We start from the raw sequence: 15,000 nt of genomic DNA, 5'->3' as shown, positions 1-15,000 counted from the left end.
GTCGGTGATAATTAACCAGTTAACGGGGGATAGATTCGCTTGCCCATTCTCCAGGATGGGTTTTATTTCAGAGCGAGAAAGTGGTGTCATCTAGGTTTTGGATTTTATTGTAAACCCATTTTGCTTAATATTAAGGCTATTATAAAAATTATGACCGCTATATAGTCATCATCATCTACTCCTTACTTATAGCACAGTAAAATAAAGTCCCCGAAAATATTTTTAATAATTTGGTTCATCATTTCTGAACCCATTGGTCGCGGATGGCATGATATGATGTCAAGGCTGGCATCGGCGTAAACGCGGATGGCATGATATCAGAACAAGATACGCGCTGGCCCCAGCGCGGATGGCACGATGTACTACGGTGGTTAGGGATAACGAGTGGACGAGGGAACGCCCTACTCACGCATATTTTTTCATTTCGCGTCATTTACTACCTCGTTTCCGGTTTACCTTACGTGACCTTCCGATTGTCCCCGCAAGTACGAAGTGACATTGGACCTTATAACCCTTTTTTATATATATATATATATATATATATATATATATATATATATATATATATATGAGTGTTATTGTATACGTGTGTGCATGTGAGTGTGTGTGTGTGTGCATGCGTGCGTGCGCGCACATCCTCTCTCTCTCTCTCTCTCTCTCTCTCGCTCTCTGTATATACGTAGGCGTGTGTGTGTGCGTGCGCGCGTGCGCGCACATCCTCTCTCTCTCTCTCTCTCTCTCTCTCTCTCTCTCTCTCTCTCTCTCTCTCTCTCTCTCTCTCTCTCTCTCTCTCTCTCGCTCTCTCGCTCTCTGTATATACGTAGGCGTGTGTGTGTGCGTGCGCGCGTGCGCGCACATCTCTCTCTCTCTCTCTCTCTCTCTCTCTGTGTATGTACGTAGGCGTGTGAGTGTCCGTGTGTGTGTCTGTTTGTACATCCTCTCTCTCTCTCTTGTCCTCTCCACTCTCTCTCTCTTGTCCTCTCCCCTCCCTCTCTCCCACCCACCCCCCTCACTCTCGCCCACCCTCCCCCCTCCCTCTCGCCCACCCTCTCCCCTCCCTCTTTCTTCAAATTCACCGCGCTGTTTTGACGTCATACCCATTTACCCCATTCCCTGTTTCAAAGTCACCCCATATTACCTGATTGGTTGGAATGTCACGCCACATATTGTACTGAGTGCTCATTGGCTAGAATTATGAATAAAAAACCCGGTCTGAAGTTGGTAGGCCACACAACAAACATGGAACCCACTCCAGGTAAGTCAACGCAATCTTTCTTTGTCACGCCATATATCGTACTGAGTTCTCATTGACAAGAATTCTGAAAACAAATCCCAGATCTCGACTCCTTTCCAGGAACTTCGACTTACTCTTTTTTTGACTTCTCCGATGAGGAGGAAGATGACGTAAATGAAAATTATGTCCCTCTCTCCCGACAAACGCGAATGGAGGACCCTGAGACTAACACTGATTCGTCCGATGACGAAATAGATTACGTTCCTATTCACAACAGCAGCATAGACTCGGATGAGCCATTATCCGAGTATGCTGCCCGCGTTCATGAACGTAATTCGCCAGGTACGTGTAGCTGCATTGTGACATTGTGTCCAATGAGCCATTATCGGGCTAAACTAACGGCATTCTTTCTCGAAAATCACCAGGCAGTACAGGGTTCCGTTGGCGCAAGAAAGAGAATGTGCCCAGGAAGTTTGGCTTCACGGCGACACCCGGCTTGATGGTAAACCTCGATGCCTCGATGTCTGCACATGAATTCTTGAAGGTTTTCTTCACAGACGAGATGCTCAACATCATCGTGGAAGAAACGAATAAGTAAGTTCCCATCCCCTTCATTTCAAAAAAAAGATGCAAAAAATTATGCTATAACTCCATTGAATGTTTTATCGTCCATTACAGCTACGCCGAGTCACACCCAGGATTAGTGAAGGGACATGAGCGGAAGTGGATGCCCCTGAGTGTTCCAGAATTTCAAGTCTGGATTGCTCTGAAGATTATGATGGGGATATCACCAAAGCCGCGCCAGACACAATATTGGTCAAAGGACGACCTTCACGAGGCACCTTTTTTTCCAAAACACATGCCTCGAGATCGATTTGATCATATATCTAGTGCCTTCCACTTTTCTTCCAATGAATTACAGGATGGAAGCAATAGGTTGTGGAAACTTGGTCCCATTATAGAGCATCTAAAGAAAAACTGCCAGTCTGTATATACCCCACCGCAGTGGATAACAGTTGATGAAAGTCTTTGGAAGTTCAGGGGGCGTCTCAAATTCGTTACCTATAATCCTACTAAAAGGGCTAGATTTGGCCTAAAGATTTACAAGTTGTGTGTGTCCTCAGGCCCAACATGTGGCTACACATGTTCCTTCAATTTTTACACGGGCCAGGACAGAGGGGAATTGCCGGCTTCTCACAAGGCTGTCGCCGACCTTATGGAGTCGGCAGACCTACTGAATAAAGGCTATACGCTCTTTGTTGATAACTGGTACACGTCGCCTACGCTGTTCCACTGGCTCCAGGGTAGAAAGAGCAATGCCTGTGGGACAGTGTGGGCAAACAGAAAATGGATGCCAAAAGACTTCCCAAAACTAAAACTCAATGAAGTTGATGTACGCAGTACACCAACAGGCATGATGTGCCTGAAATGGGTCGATAAGAAACCCATACACGTCCTGTCGACGATTCATACATCAGAAATGGTGGAGACTGACAGGCTCAACCGCCATGGGAACAAAGTCATCAAACCAAAGGCCATCATTGACTATAATGAGGGAATGAAGGGAGTGGATGTAGGAGACCAACTTGCTGCATCCTATCCAGCAGCAAGAAGGAGTCTCAAATGGTATAAAAAGGTATTCATGTACCTTTTCGATTTAGCAATGATCAATGCCTTTGCCCTGTATAAAGAAGTAGGTGGCGAAGCTTTACACCAGCTGACTTTCCGAGAGGAAGTTGTAAGAGGCCTGCTTCGGGAATACCTCCCCGATGCACCGAAGTACAGTGGCAGAGGAAGACCTGCAGTAACAAATTCAACCCTCAGATTGCAAGGAAGAAACCCGCACGTCATCAGGGAAATCGAGGGAAAAAAGTACAAAAGGTGTCACGTGTGTTACACACACGGAGTCAGAAAAATGACAAAGGCCGAGTGCTTTGTCTGCAAAGTCCCTCTCTGTGTGTTCAATTGTTTTGAAAACTATCACAACAAGGCAAACTACTAGACTGGTTGAATGTACATATGTATATAGTTGTTGTTTTTACATGTAATTACATGTATATGATTTACTCACTTTTTTATTCCCCACGTGTAATTCCAAGAAAAATAAACTCGCAAAAGCATGCTATGACATTGGTAAAATGAAACAATTACCGATTGTCCAGCCATTTTTTTCGTTTCTGAAAAAAAAACAACAACTCCAGTATTCACTTGCTATCGAACAATTTTACGTAGATTCAAAGGAAAAAGAATACCATAAAGAGCTAATATAAGAGATATGATTTTTTATTACATTACCTAACTAATAATGTCAAGTTTCTTCTAAAGACTTCTTATACGAGTCTATAATAAAAAAGTTATTTTCAAGCCTCTCCAGTTTTCCAACGAAAGGGAAAACCGATGTCAAACTGCCTCGAGCGCGGCCTCCCACACCGCCCGTGCGTAATAAAAATACCGTGCGGACATCCGGGCCATATACCGTATTAATACCGTATGGTAATACCGTATTAAGCCTAATTATACTAACTTCGAAACCGCGACCAATGGGTGAAAAAAATAATCACTTTATTTTTAATTCGTCGCTATTCCTCGCTGAATGTGACCGATCGTTTATCAAATTTCTTTTGTAACTTGGCTTTTTATTTGTTTTGTTTTTATTTCCTTGATTATCTATGATTCATCTCATAATTTAACCTTATTACTAGAGGGTAGTGCCTATCAGAACTACAATAAAAGACATTTAAAATTGCTGTAACATTTTTCTCATTGGAAGCATTAACAAGATTTATTGATGTTAACATATTTGTTCAACCATACTAGCTTCAGAATTCTTTTCTTGTAGAGGAGATAATGACCAGAAAATTTATGCATTGTTGCTAGTGAATATATTTCGTGGATCGATAAACCGGATACTGTAGTCAGTTATTGTGCAGATGTAGTTGTCAGATTGATTGGCTTGTTTATGAATTTGAAAAATTGTAATTTGTGCATTCAGCCCTATTCACACACCCTTGACCATATGTAATGATATGTCCTGTAATTGAAGAATTTCGTGAAAGGATTAAACGTAAAACATTGTACATTATTACAACATCCTTTATAAAGGACGGCATTTTATCATATCTATTACAGGCAAATTCCTTGTGTTTACGTAATAGATAAAATTGCAAGGTCTTTCTAGAGTGATATACATGTACTACTATGTCTTATGTATAGCTTTGCCCTAGCTTATTGATTGACAGGGTCACAGTAATATCTGCTTTACCAACAATGTATGTCTCAGAATCTAACATGAACTGTACAAATCATTTAGGCATAGTTCCTATGCCTATTCATGTGTATACAATGTATATAGTATGAATAAACATATCAAAATCAATCAGTCTGTCTCTGTGTGTCTCTCTCTTTGCTTTTTCTATTTATCTTGTTTCCCTTTCTGTTTCTTTCTATCACTATTTTTTATTTTCTCTGTCTGGCTCTCTGTCTTTCTGTTTGTCTCCGCCTCTGTCTCTTTGTTTTTTCTATTTCTCTTCTCTCTCTCCCCCCTCTCTTTCTCTCTCTTTCCTTCTATTACTGTATTTTTTATTTTCTTTGTCTGGCTCTCTCTCTCTCTCTCTCTCTCTCTCTCTCTCTCTCTCTCTCTCTCTCTCTCTCTCTCTCTCTCTCTCTCTCTCTCCCTCTCTTTCTGTTTCTTTCTATCACTGTATTTTTTATTTTCTCTGTCTGTCTCCGTCTCTTTCTCCTTGCTTGTTTTATTTCTCTTCTCTCCCCCACCCTCTCTCTCTTTGTTTCTATCAATGTATTTTTTATTTTCTTTGTCTGGCTCTCTCTCTCTCTCTCTCTCTCTCTCTTTGCTTTTTCTATTTATCTTCTCTCCCTCTCTCTGTGTTTCTTTCTATCACTATTTTTTATTTTCTCTGACTGGCTGTCTCTGTCTGTCTCCGTCTCTGTCTCTTTGCTTTTTCTATTTCTCTTCTCTCCCCCTCTCAGTTTCTTTCTATCACCATATTTTTAATTCACTCTTTCTTTTCATGTTTTGTTTCATTTTGATTCTCTCTCTCTCTCTGTGCCTCTCTTTTTGCTTTTTCTATTTATCTTCTCTCCCTCTCGCTCTGTTTCTTTCTATCACTGTATTATTTTATTCTCTTTCTCTCTGTTTTTTCTATTTCTCTTCTCTTCCCTCCCCTCTCACTCTGTTGCTTTCTGTCACTGTATTTTTTGTTTTTTTCTCTGTCTGTCTCTGTGTGTCTCTCTCTTTGCTTTTTCTATTTATCTTCTCTCCCTCTCGCTCTGTTTCTTTCTATCACTGTATTTTTTTAATCTCTTTCTCTCTGTTTTTTCTATTTCTCTTCTCTTCCCTCCCTCTCACTCTGTTGCTTTCTCTCACTGTATTTTTTTTCTGTCTGTCTCTGTGTGTGTCTCTCTCTTTGCTTTTTCTATTTATCTTCTCTCCCCCTCTCTATGTTTCTTTCTATCACTGTATTTCTTTTTATCTCTATCTCTGTGTGTCTTTCTCTTTGCTTTTTCTGTTTATCTTCTCTCCCCCTCTCTCTGTTTCTTTCTATCACTGTATTTTTTATTATCTCTCTGTCTGTCTCCGTCTCTTTACTTTTTCTATTTCTCTTCTCCCCCCCCCCCTCTCTCTCTCTCCTTCTATCCTGTATTTTTTTTATTTTCTTTGTCTGGCTCTCTCTCTCTCTCTCTCTCTGTGTGTGTCTCTCTTTTTGATTTTTCTATTTCTCTTCTCTCCTCTCCTCCTCCCCTCTGTTTCTTTCTATCACTGTATTTTTTATTCTCTCTCTCTTATTTTATTTTTTTTCGCTTTGATTCTCTTTCTCTCTGTGTGTGTCTGTCTCTCTTTGCTTTTTTTCTATTTATCTTCTCTCCCCCCCCCTCTCTCTCTGTTTCTATCACTATTTTTTATTTTCTCTGGCTTTCTCTGTCTCTCTGTGTGTCTCTCTCTTTGCTTTTTCTATTTCTCTTCTCTCCTCCTCCCCTCTCTGTTTCTTTCTATCACTGTAGTTTTTATTCTCTTTCTTTTCTTTTATTTTTTTTTGATTCTCTCGCTCTCTGTCTCTGTGTGTCTCTCTCTTTGCTTTTTTCTATTTATCTTCTTTCCCCCCCCCTCTCTCTCTGTTTCTTTCTATCACTATTTTTTTGCTTTCTGTCACTATTTCTTTTTTGCTTTTTCTATTTATCTTCTCTCCCTCTCTGTTTCTTTCTATCACTATTTTTTATTTTCTCTGGCTCTCTCTGTCTCTCTGTCTGTCTCCGTCTCTTTGCTTGTTCTATTTCTCTTCTCTCCCCCCCCCATCTCTCTCTCTGTTTTTCTTTCTATCAATGTATTTTTTATTTTCTCTGGTCTCTCTCTCTCTGTCTGTCTCTGTCTGTCTCTGTGTCTCTCTCGCTTTGCTCTTTCTATTTTTCTTCTCTCCCTCTCTCTCTGTTTCTTTCTATCACTGTATTTTATTTTCTCACTATCACTATTTTTTTGCTTTCTGTCACTATATTTCTTTTTTCTTTGTCTGGCTTTCTGTTTCTGTCTCTCTCTTTGCTTTTTCTATTTCTCTTCTCTCCTCTCCTCCTCCCCTGTCTATTTCTTTCTATCACTGTATTTTTTATTTTCTCTCTCTCTCTCTCTCTCCCCCTCTTTCCCTCTCTCTCTTTGTGTCTCTCTCTTTCTCTGTGTGTGTCTCTCTGCTTATTTCTATTTCTCTTCCCCCCCCCCCCCCCCCCTCTCTCTGTTGCTTTCTGTCACTGTATTTTTTTTCTGTCTGGCTCTCTCTCTGTCTGTCTGTTTGTCTGTGTGTGTCTCGCTCTTTACTTTATTTATTTCTCTTCTCTCCCCCTGTCTCTCTCTGTTTCTTTCTATCACTGTATTTTTTATTTGTTCTGTTTTTTCTTCTCTCTCTCGCTTTTTCTCTTTTTTTCTGTCTTCTCTGACTTCTCTGACATGTCTCATATATTAATCAACCATGAGCAATACCATCTGCTCCAACTGACCCTGTTTCTCGCAAGTGTTTTATTACTAGTATTGTATTATTGCTACTGGTTGCAGTCTGAAAGTATTAGCTGTGATCCTTGTTCGAGTGTTCTTTTGTGGAAATGTTGACGCGGTTGTCTGTTCTCTCAGACTCGCCAGACTGAGGTGTGAAGTCTTTGAGATGTGTTGTCTCGGGAATTTCGGCAAATGTTTGTTTCTTGGGCAATAATGTATTTACCCGTTTCCATGTTTCGGCAGGCTTGTCTACATTCTTTTAACTTTGATTTTGTATATAGAAAGATACCGATAATCGAACGACTCCCCGGCTTCGTCTCCTCCACCTACATCACTTTTATAGACGTAAAATGTGTAATGTTGATGAAATCAGTTAATACTTCTTGGTGAAGACAGGTTGCAATAATAAGTAGTATATCAAAATGTTACTCATTAATTATCATTGTGATGAAATAATATCAATGATAATAGCAATATTTCACATCTTAATTACCATATCAATTTTATCGAAGTGACTTGGGAGCGCCTGGGCCTTGATATGTTTTAGCTGGCAGTTTATCAGCGTCAAGCATTCTGCTTCCTTTTTTGTGCTAGTTTATAATAGGGAAAACCTGTACATTATTGGGGAACACGTCGGTCTATGAAAAGTTCGGTATTTATCTCCGTCCCTAAGAGTAACGGTGAAGTTAGGGTTGTAACCGTGTGTCGTTGTTGTTTTTGAAGGTTTTTTATATGTTAAAATTATTTGAGTAGGGTTTTTTTTTTTTTTTGTATTTGTATGACACGTCGGAATATATAAAGACACTAGCCTTGCAAGATGCCAAACGTCCTTGGTTAGTGCTGAAATGCGTTCCTCCCTCCCTTTTCTTTTTTGTCTTTTCGAGGTAACGGTGACGAATTCTACCACATGTATTGAAACGGTGCTTTTCTTAGAATAATAGTTATGAGCAGTACCTTGATTTTGAAAATAATATTTTTCTAAAGATGGCGGATTGACGTGAGCGGAGGAGATTCTATAAAAGACATTATGTATGGTTGATAATAAAATGTTGACGTAATTTGCATTTAGTCAAATATTTTGTAATGCTAGCGTTCCCATGTGTTATTTACCTTGTAAGTGACAGCTATCGGAAACTTGACCTATGTCTATTACTTTTGGTTAAGATAGTATGATGTTAGGTTAGGGTAAGATAGGTAAGGTTAGGTGAGGGTAAAAGTCATCTTTCCTTTTTCCATCCATAATTGAAGCCTGGTAATTAAATAGTATTGACGAGGTATAATATAAAGAAATTTCATGTAAATTATTATTTTATTGGAAGTAGAGGAACATTATTTTTCACAATAAAAAAAGTTTGCTGATTTAGCAGGATGTTTTCCTAAATATTAATATTATCTATCCCAAAACATTTCATTAGATATAAAAATAATAATACATATTTGTTACACTTTATTTTTTTTTTTTAGCCTATCGTAAAAACTTTGTAAAAGCGTTATTTGTAAATGACTATTATAAAGAAAGATGTTTGTTGTCATGAACGTTTTTGAGTGTTCATTGTATACGTTTGTCATGTAACCTGTTAACTGCGACATGTATGAATGATATGATGTTGACAGAAGCATGCATTATATGCAAAATCTTTGGTGGCTGGTTTTGGCTCTGTGGTGCTCTGGCTGGTTTTGGCTTTGTGGTGCTCTGGTTGGTTTTGGCTTTGTTGTGCTGGTGGCTGCTTTTGGCTTTGTGGTGCTCTGGTTGGTTTTGGCTTTGTTGTGCTGGTGGCTGGTTTTGGCTTTGTTGTGCTGGTGGCTGCTTTTGGCTTTGTGGTGCTCTGGTTGGTTTTGGCTTTGTTGTGCTGGTGGCTGCTTTTGGCTTTGTGGTGCTCTGGTTGGTTTTGGCTTTGTTGTGCTGGTGGCTGGTTTTGGCTTTGTTGTGCTGGTGGCTGCTTTTGGCTTTGTGGTGCTCTGGTTGGTTTTGGCTTTGTTGTGCTGGTGGCTGCTTTTGGCTTTGTGGTGCTCTGGTTGGTTTTGGCTTTGTTGTGCTGGTGGCTGCTTTTGGCTTTGTGGTGCTGGTGGCTGGTTTGGGCATTGTTGTGCTGGTGGCTGCTTTTGGCTTTGTGGTGCTGGTGGCTGGTTTTGGCTTTGTGGTGCTGGTGGCTGCTTTTGGCTTTGTGGTGCTGGTGGCTGGTTTGGGCATTGTGGTGCTGGTGGCTGGTTTTGGCTTTGTGATGTGTATATATATTATATATAATATAAATAATATATATATATAATGTATATATATATATATATGTATATATTTAATGTATGTATGTATATATATATATATATATATATATATATATATATATATATATATATATATATATTTATATATATATAATTTATGAATGTTTGTATATATATATGTATATATATAATGTATGTACTTATATATATTATTATATATATATATTTTATATATATGTATATATTTATATATATATATTATATATATGTATATATTTATATGTATATATTTATATATATGTATATATTATTATATATATATATATTACATTATATATATACATACATTATATATTTATATATGTATATATATATAATGTATGTATATATATATAATGTATGTATATATATAATGTATGTATATATATATAATGTATGTATATATGTATATAATGTATGTATATATGTATATAATGTATGTATATATGTATATAATGTATGTATATATGTATATAATGTATGTATATATGTATATAATGTATGTATATATGTATATAATGTATGTATATATGTATATAATGTATGTATATATGTATATAATGTATGTATATATGTAATATGTAGATATATATATTATGTAATATGTAGATATATATATTATGTAATATGGAGATATATATATTATGTAATATGGAGATATATATATTATGTAATATGGAGATATATATATTATGTAATATGGAGATATATATATTATGTAATATGGAGATATATATATTATGTAATATGGAGATATATATATTATGTAATATGGAGATATATATATTATGTAATATGGAGATATATATATTATGTAATATGGAGATATATATATTATGTAATATGGAGATATATATAAATATATATATTTATATAATATATAATGTATGTATGTATGTATTATGTGATATATATATGTATTATAGATATATAAATTTTATACAATATATATATATAATAGATATATATATAAATATAAAATATGTTAGATTTATAATATATAATATTAGATGGAAATATAGGTTTATATCTGTAATATATAATAGAAATTAAATTAATGCATAATAGAAAAAAAATATAATATAATGTCTATATAAATAAATATATAAATGTATATATATTGATATTATATTATATATAATATATATATAGTATAAAAATATTAATAATATAGATTAATAAGAAATAGAAAATATATATAATAATATGTATAATTATATTATTATTATTATTATTATATAAAAATACATAATATATAACAATATAAACAATAAATATAACATATAAAAATATATAATATATATAACAAAATATATAATCTTTACTATAAAAAATATATTAAAAAAAAATATGTATTATATATATCAATATATGTAAAATATATAAATTTATAAAATATATTATATATTATATAATATTAAATAAAGACATAGCTTGTAAATTTTAAATAATATTATATGTAATATATAAAATAAATATTTATATTAAAAACTGTATATAAAATATTTAAATAAATAATATTACCTTTTACTCAGTAGAAATAATTAAAAATATTAAGTGTTTACGAATGTGTATGTAGAAGAATTAATGTTGTATTTAAATGACATTCGAAATTTGTGTGGTAGTTATGTTAGGTTATTTTAATTTATACATAAAATTATAATGATATAAATAGATTTACACTTTTGTTTTAATGCAGTTGAAATATATAGTCTTCATAATGGAAAAACAAACCTGATAAATGGTGTAACATAAACAAAACATGTTTCTCTTGTAGTAAATAAGCGTAAAATAAAAAACATCAAATATTGTTGGAACATGGGAGACATTAGTTATGTCAAAGAAAACGGAATCGCTGTTTGGTGGGACTTAACTAAACTTATATTATTGAAAAATAAAATATAAATGATATAATAAAATATAGAAATTTTTATTTTATATAATGTATGAGGAAAAAATGTATGTATTGAAATGAATTTTGTGTTGTGTAATATTGAGATATTTGTTATGTTAATATAGTTTAGGTTATGGTTATGGTTAATATAATAATGTTATTGCTACTATAATAATATACATAACATACACATTTATATCTCATAAATTAAATAAGAATAAAAAAAAAAAAAAAAATATATATTTAATAATTTATACATTATTAGCATATTGAAGCATTAATAGTACATATATAAATATGTTAATTACTTAAATAAATTTATATAAAACAAATATATATAGATATTATTATGTAAAATGAATATAGGAAAAAAAAAGTTATTTACTATAAACATATAAAAAAAAAAAAAAATAAAAATAAAAATATGAAAAAATAGTAAAAAAAGTAAATATAGAAATAAATTTTAATAGACCCTCGAAGACCAGACCAAGACCAACCAAAGCCTCACCGAGGCAAGAGCAAAGTCAAGTTGAATGTTGCTTGTGTATGAAATATGAAATGAGAAATGGAATGGATTGTATTGTATTGTCTTGTTTGCTGATGAGTGAGATTGTTTTTTTGTGTTTTTTGCTTGTTTTTGTTTTTGACTCAGTTTTTGTTGTTTAGTTTAGTTGATGTTTGTTATGTTTTTTTTTTTGTTTGACGTTTGAGTTTGCGTTTTTGCTCTTTTTGTACGTGTTTTTCACTGGACTCTGTTTCTTTTTTCCTTCTTGTTGTCTTTTTGTGTGGTTGGACTGTTTGTTTCAGTGTTGAATTTGAGTTTTAGAGTTTTTGTGTGTTCCTTTGTGTGGTGATTTTGTTTGTGAGAGAGAGGAATTCGAGTGTTTTCATGAGAGAGTGAGTGAGTGGGTTGGTACTGATAACTAGCTAACTACTGATCGGTTTGTAACCCGATCCCTCCCCCTCCTTATCTGGCTGGCTGGCTGGCAGTGGTCCTTCTTCCTCCCTCCCTCTCTCTCTCTCTTTCTTGCACGTACATTTTTATCTTCCTCTACCAAATCAAATTCAATGATTATTACTACTTCGTGCTCATACTCAGTGGCTATTTTACTCATCAATCACTTTTGTGTGTCACCAGGTATCGTAATATTATTGATAGATATCCCTTGTAGCAAACTGTGCCTGTCTGATTCAACATACATACATAGATTGTTTCTATCTCTTTCTCTGTTTCACTTGCCCCCCCCCCCCTTTTTTCCACTCCGTACCACCCACCTCCCCTCTCTCTCTCTTTCTCTCTCCCATCATAGGCAGCGAACCAACCATTCATTTCTAGTCATTCATTCATTCATTTGTTTTAGTTTTTGTAATAAATCGACTTTACACTTGTAAATGCATGCATACATACATACATACATGCATGTATCATCTCTCACTTTCTCCCCCCTTGACTCTTGACATGAAATGGGCCTACACTCTTATTTATTATCATTGCTACTGCTTGTTACATGCTTAATTAACACCACCGACACTGCTACTACTACTAATACTACTATTGCCTACATTTGTTTTTGCCCCTAACATATACTGAGATCAAATAAACGTTGGCTTGTTTCTTGATTTACTATCCTCTGGAACTCCTTGTAACAAGCAAACTGTCTTTTGAATTTCTTGTTCTTCTCACATGTCCCAACATACATACAACCACATACGCAGACAGACAGACAGACAGACAAGAATTAGTAGCTACGAGTTAACATTGATGAGAGCTCGCGGAAAGGAAACGAAACGAAACAGAGCAAACAAAGCAAGGCAAAGCAAAGCTAGGAAAAATGGCTATTCCACTTGCGTTTTCTTGGACCCTACTCGAACGAACAAACAAACAAACAAACTAGCAACCGATCAATCTAGTAAGCACGCATCTTCTCGCCGGGTCACCACACATACACTTACGAATCAAATCAAACAATTCAAAGTATTATCCATCACACTTACACTCTGACTGACTGATTGATTGATTGAGTTTTACCTTATCTGCATGCATACATGAAATAAAGAGAGACAGGCATGCATGCATGCACATGCATATACGCAGACACACACACACAAGTACCAAGACAACTAACTCACCAACCAAGGGCAATTCCTTCAAGCTTGATAGAAACAACGGCGACATAATAATAATAATGATAATAATAGTAATAATAGACCTCACTCTAGTAAGGAAAGAGGTCACTCATTCACTCACTCCCTCCCAATTGCCATTATACCATCGTAACTACACCAGTGGTTTGTTGTTGCCTACATACTAAAAGCCAAACAAACAAACACATAGTCAATTGATAATATGATAGAGGTGGCCAACCCCTCTCCCTCCCTCCCTGTTCCCCCCTCCCCCCACTCCCCACACATGCAAATTGGTTTGCGACGACTGACCGATGAATGAATAAATGAATACACGACACGAGTCAGTCATTACACAGATAGATGGATGGATAGATAGATACATAGATAGAGAGATACGACCACAATGTTTAGAATGCATTCCTTATCCACCTGGCCCTTAGGTCGATAACCGACAAAACAACCAGCAAGGAAAATCATGGAATCGCCGACGCCGCCGACGATATTCATTCGCTTACAAAAATGAAACAAACAAACAAACAAACAAAAAAAGACATCGAGAGACGTACATGTTTACATTCTTAGCCATACTTGAGTCTTCACACTTATTTATTCCACTTGTCAGAGGAAAAATGCTGTACATATTATCAAATATGGGGATGCTCACTCACTCACTCACTCACTCACTCACTCTCAAATGAACCAAAGTAAGGAAAGCAATTTTGCACACCTCCCTCCCTACCAAACTCTTATATAATGATTGGATGAACAAACAGTGAATAAACAACTAAGCCGCACATGATATCTGTAGGCACTACTAGTGACATGCACACGCACACGTACACGCCATGCAAAACGTACACATTCATCTAGTAAAATGCATGCAATGAATAAATGCACACACACACACACACACACACACACAACGCGCACGTCCACGTGCATGCATGCATGCATAGATAGGCACATAGGCACCTGGATGCACAGATATCTGCACACATACACACCTGCACACATACACACATACACACCTGCACACATAGACGGACGTAGGCACCTGCATGCACAGATATCTGAACACATACACACCTGCAAACATAGACGGACGTAGGCACCTGCATGCACAGATATCTGCACACATACACACCTGCACACATAGACGGACGTAGGCACCTGCATGCACAGATATCTGCACACATACACACCTGCACACATAGACGGACGTAGGCACCTGCATGCACAGATATCTGCACACATACACACCTGCTCACATAGACACCTGCACGCACGTACGCACGCACACGCACTCAAAAAGAAAAGTCAAATCCAATCAAATAAAAGGCTAACTTGTCGCATTCACACGCACCCACACATGCAAATTGCTTAGTTCTCACCTATAGGCGCTAATTACAAGCACAACGCACACGTGCACACGGCACGGGATAAGAGTAACACTAACCATATGGAATAATTCAAAGGCCATGCTCGAAA

At 36.0% G+C, this 15,000-nt stretch overlaps 1 protein-coding gene across 1 annotated transcript; it reads left to right on the top strand.

The window, feature by feature from the left end:
- The first annotated feature begins 1,064 nt into the window (after positions 1–1,064).
- LOC122254515 (piggyBac transposable element-derived protein 4) lies at positions 1,065–3,593 on the top strand. The gene is made up of 3 exons (XM_086534358.1): positions 1,065–1,576; positions 1,660–1,828; positions 1,913–3,593. The coding sequence occupies exons 1-3, from the start codon at positions 1,444–1,446 to the stop codon at positions 3,234–3,236; spliced, it is 1,626 nt and encodes a 541-aa protein (XP_086390484.1). The 5' UTR covers positions 1,065–1,443; the 3' UTR covers positions 3,237–3,593.
- Positions 3,594–15,000: the final 11,407 nt, after the last annotated feature.

The sequence above is a fragment of the Penaeus japonicus genome, unplaced genomic scaffold, assembly GCF_977035675.1.
Source record: "Penaeus japonicus unplaced genomic scaffold, GWHDUDI00000001_assembly GWHDUDI00000041, whole genome shotgun sequence".
Lineage (NCBI taxonomy): Eukaryota > Metazoa > Arthropoda > Malacostraca > Decapoda > Penaeidae > Penaeus > Penaeus japonicus.
Note: the sequence above shows the minus strand (reverse complement) of the source record. Positions and strands in the feature narration are given on the sequence as shown.

Excerpts from the sequence above, each read along its gene's own strand:
- LOC122254515 (XM_086534358.1), top strand. The coding sequence starts at position 1,444 with ATGGAGGACCCTGAGACTAACACTGATTCGTCCGATGACGAAATAGAT. Across the intron at positions 1,577-1,659 it reads TCATGAACGTAATTCGCCAG|GCAGTACAGGGTTCCGTTGG; the intron begins GTACGTGTAGCT and ends GAAAATCACCAG. Across the intron at positions 1,829-1,912 it reads ATCGTGGAAGAAACGAATAA|CTACGCCGAGTCACACCCAG; the intron begins GTAAGTTCCCAT and ends CGTCCATTACAG.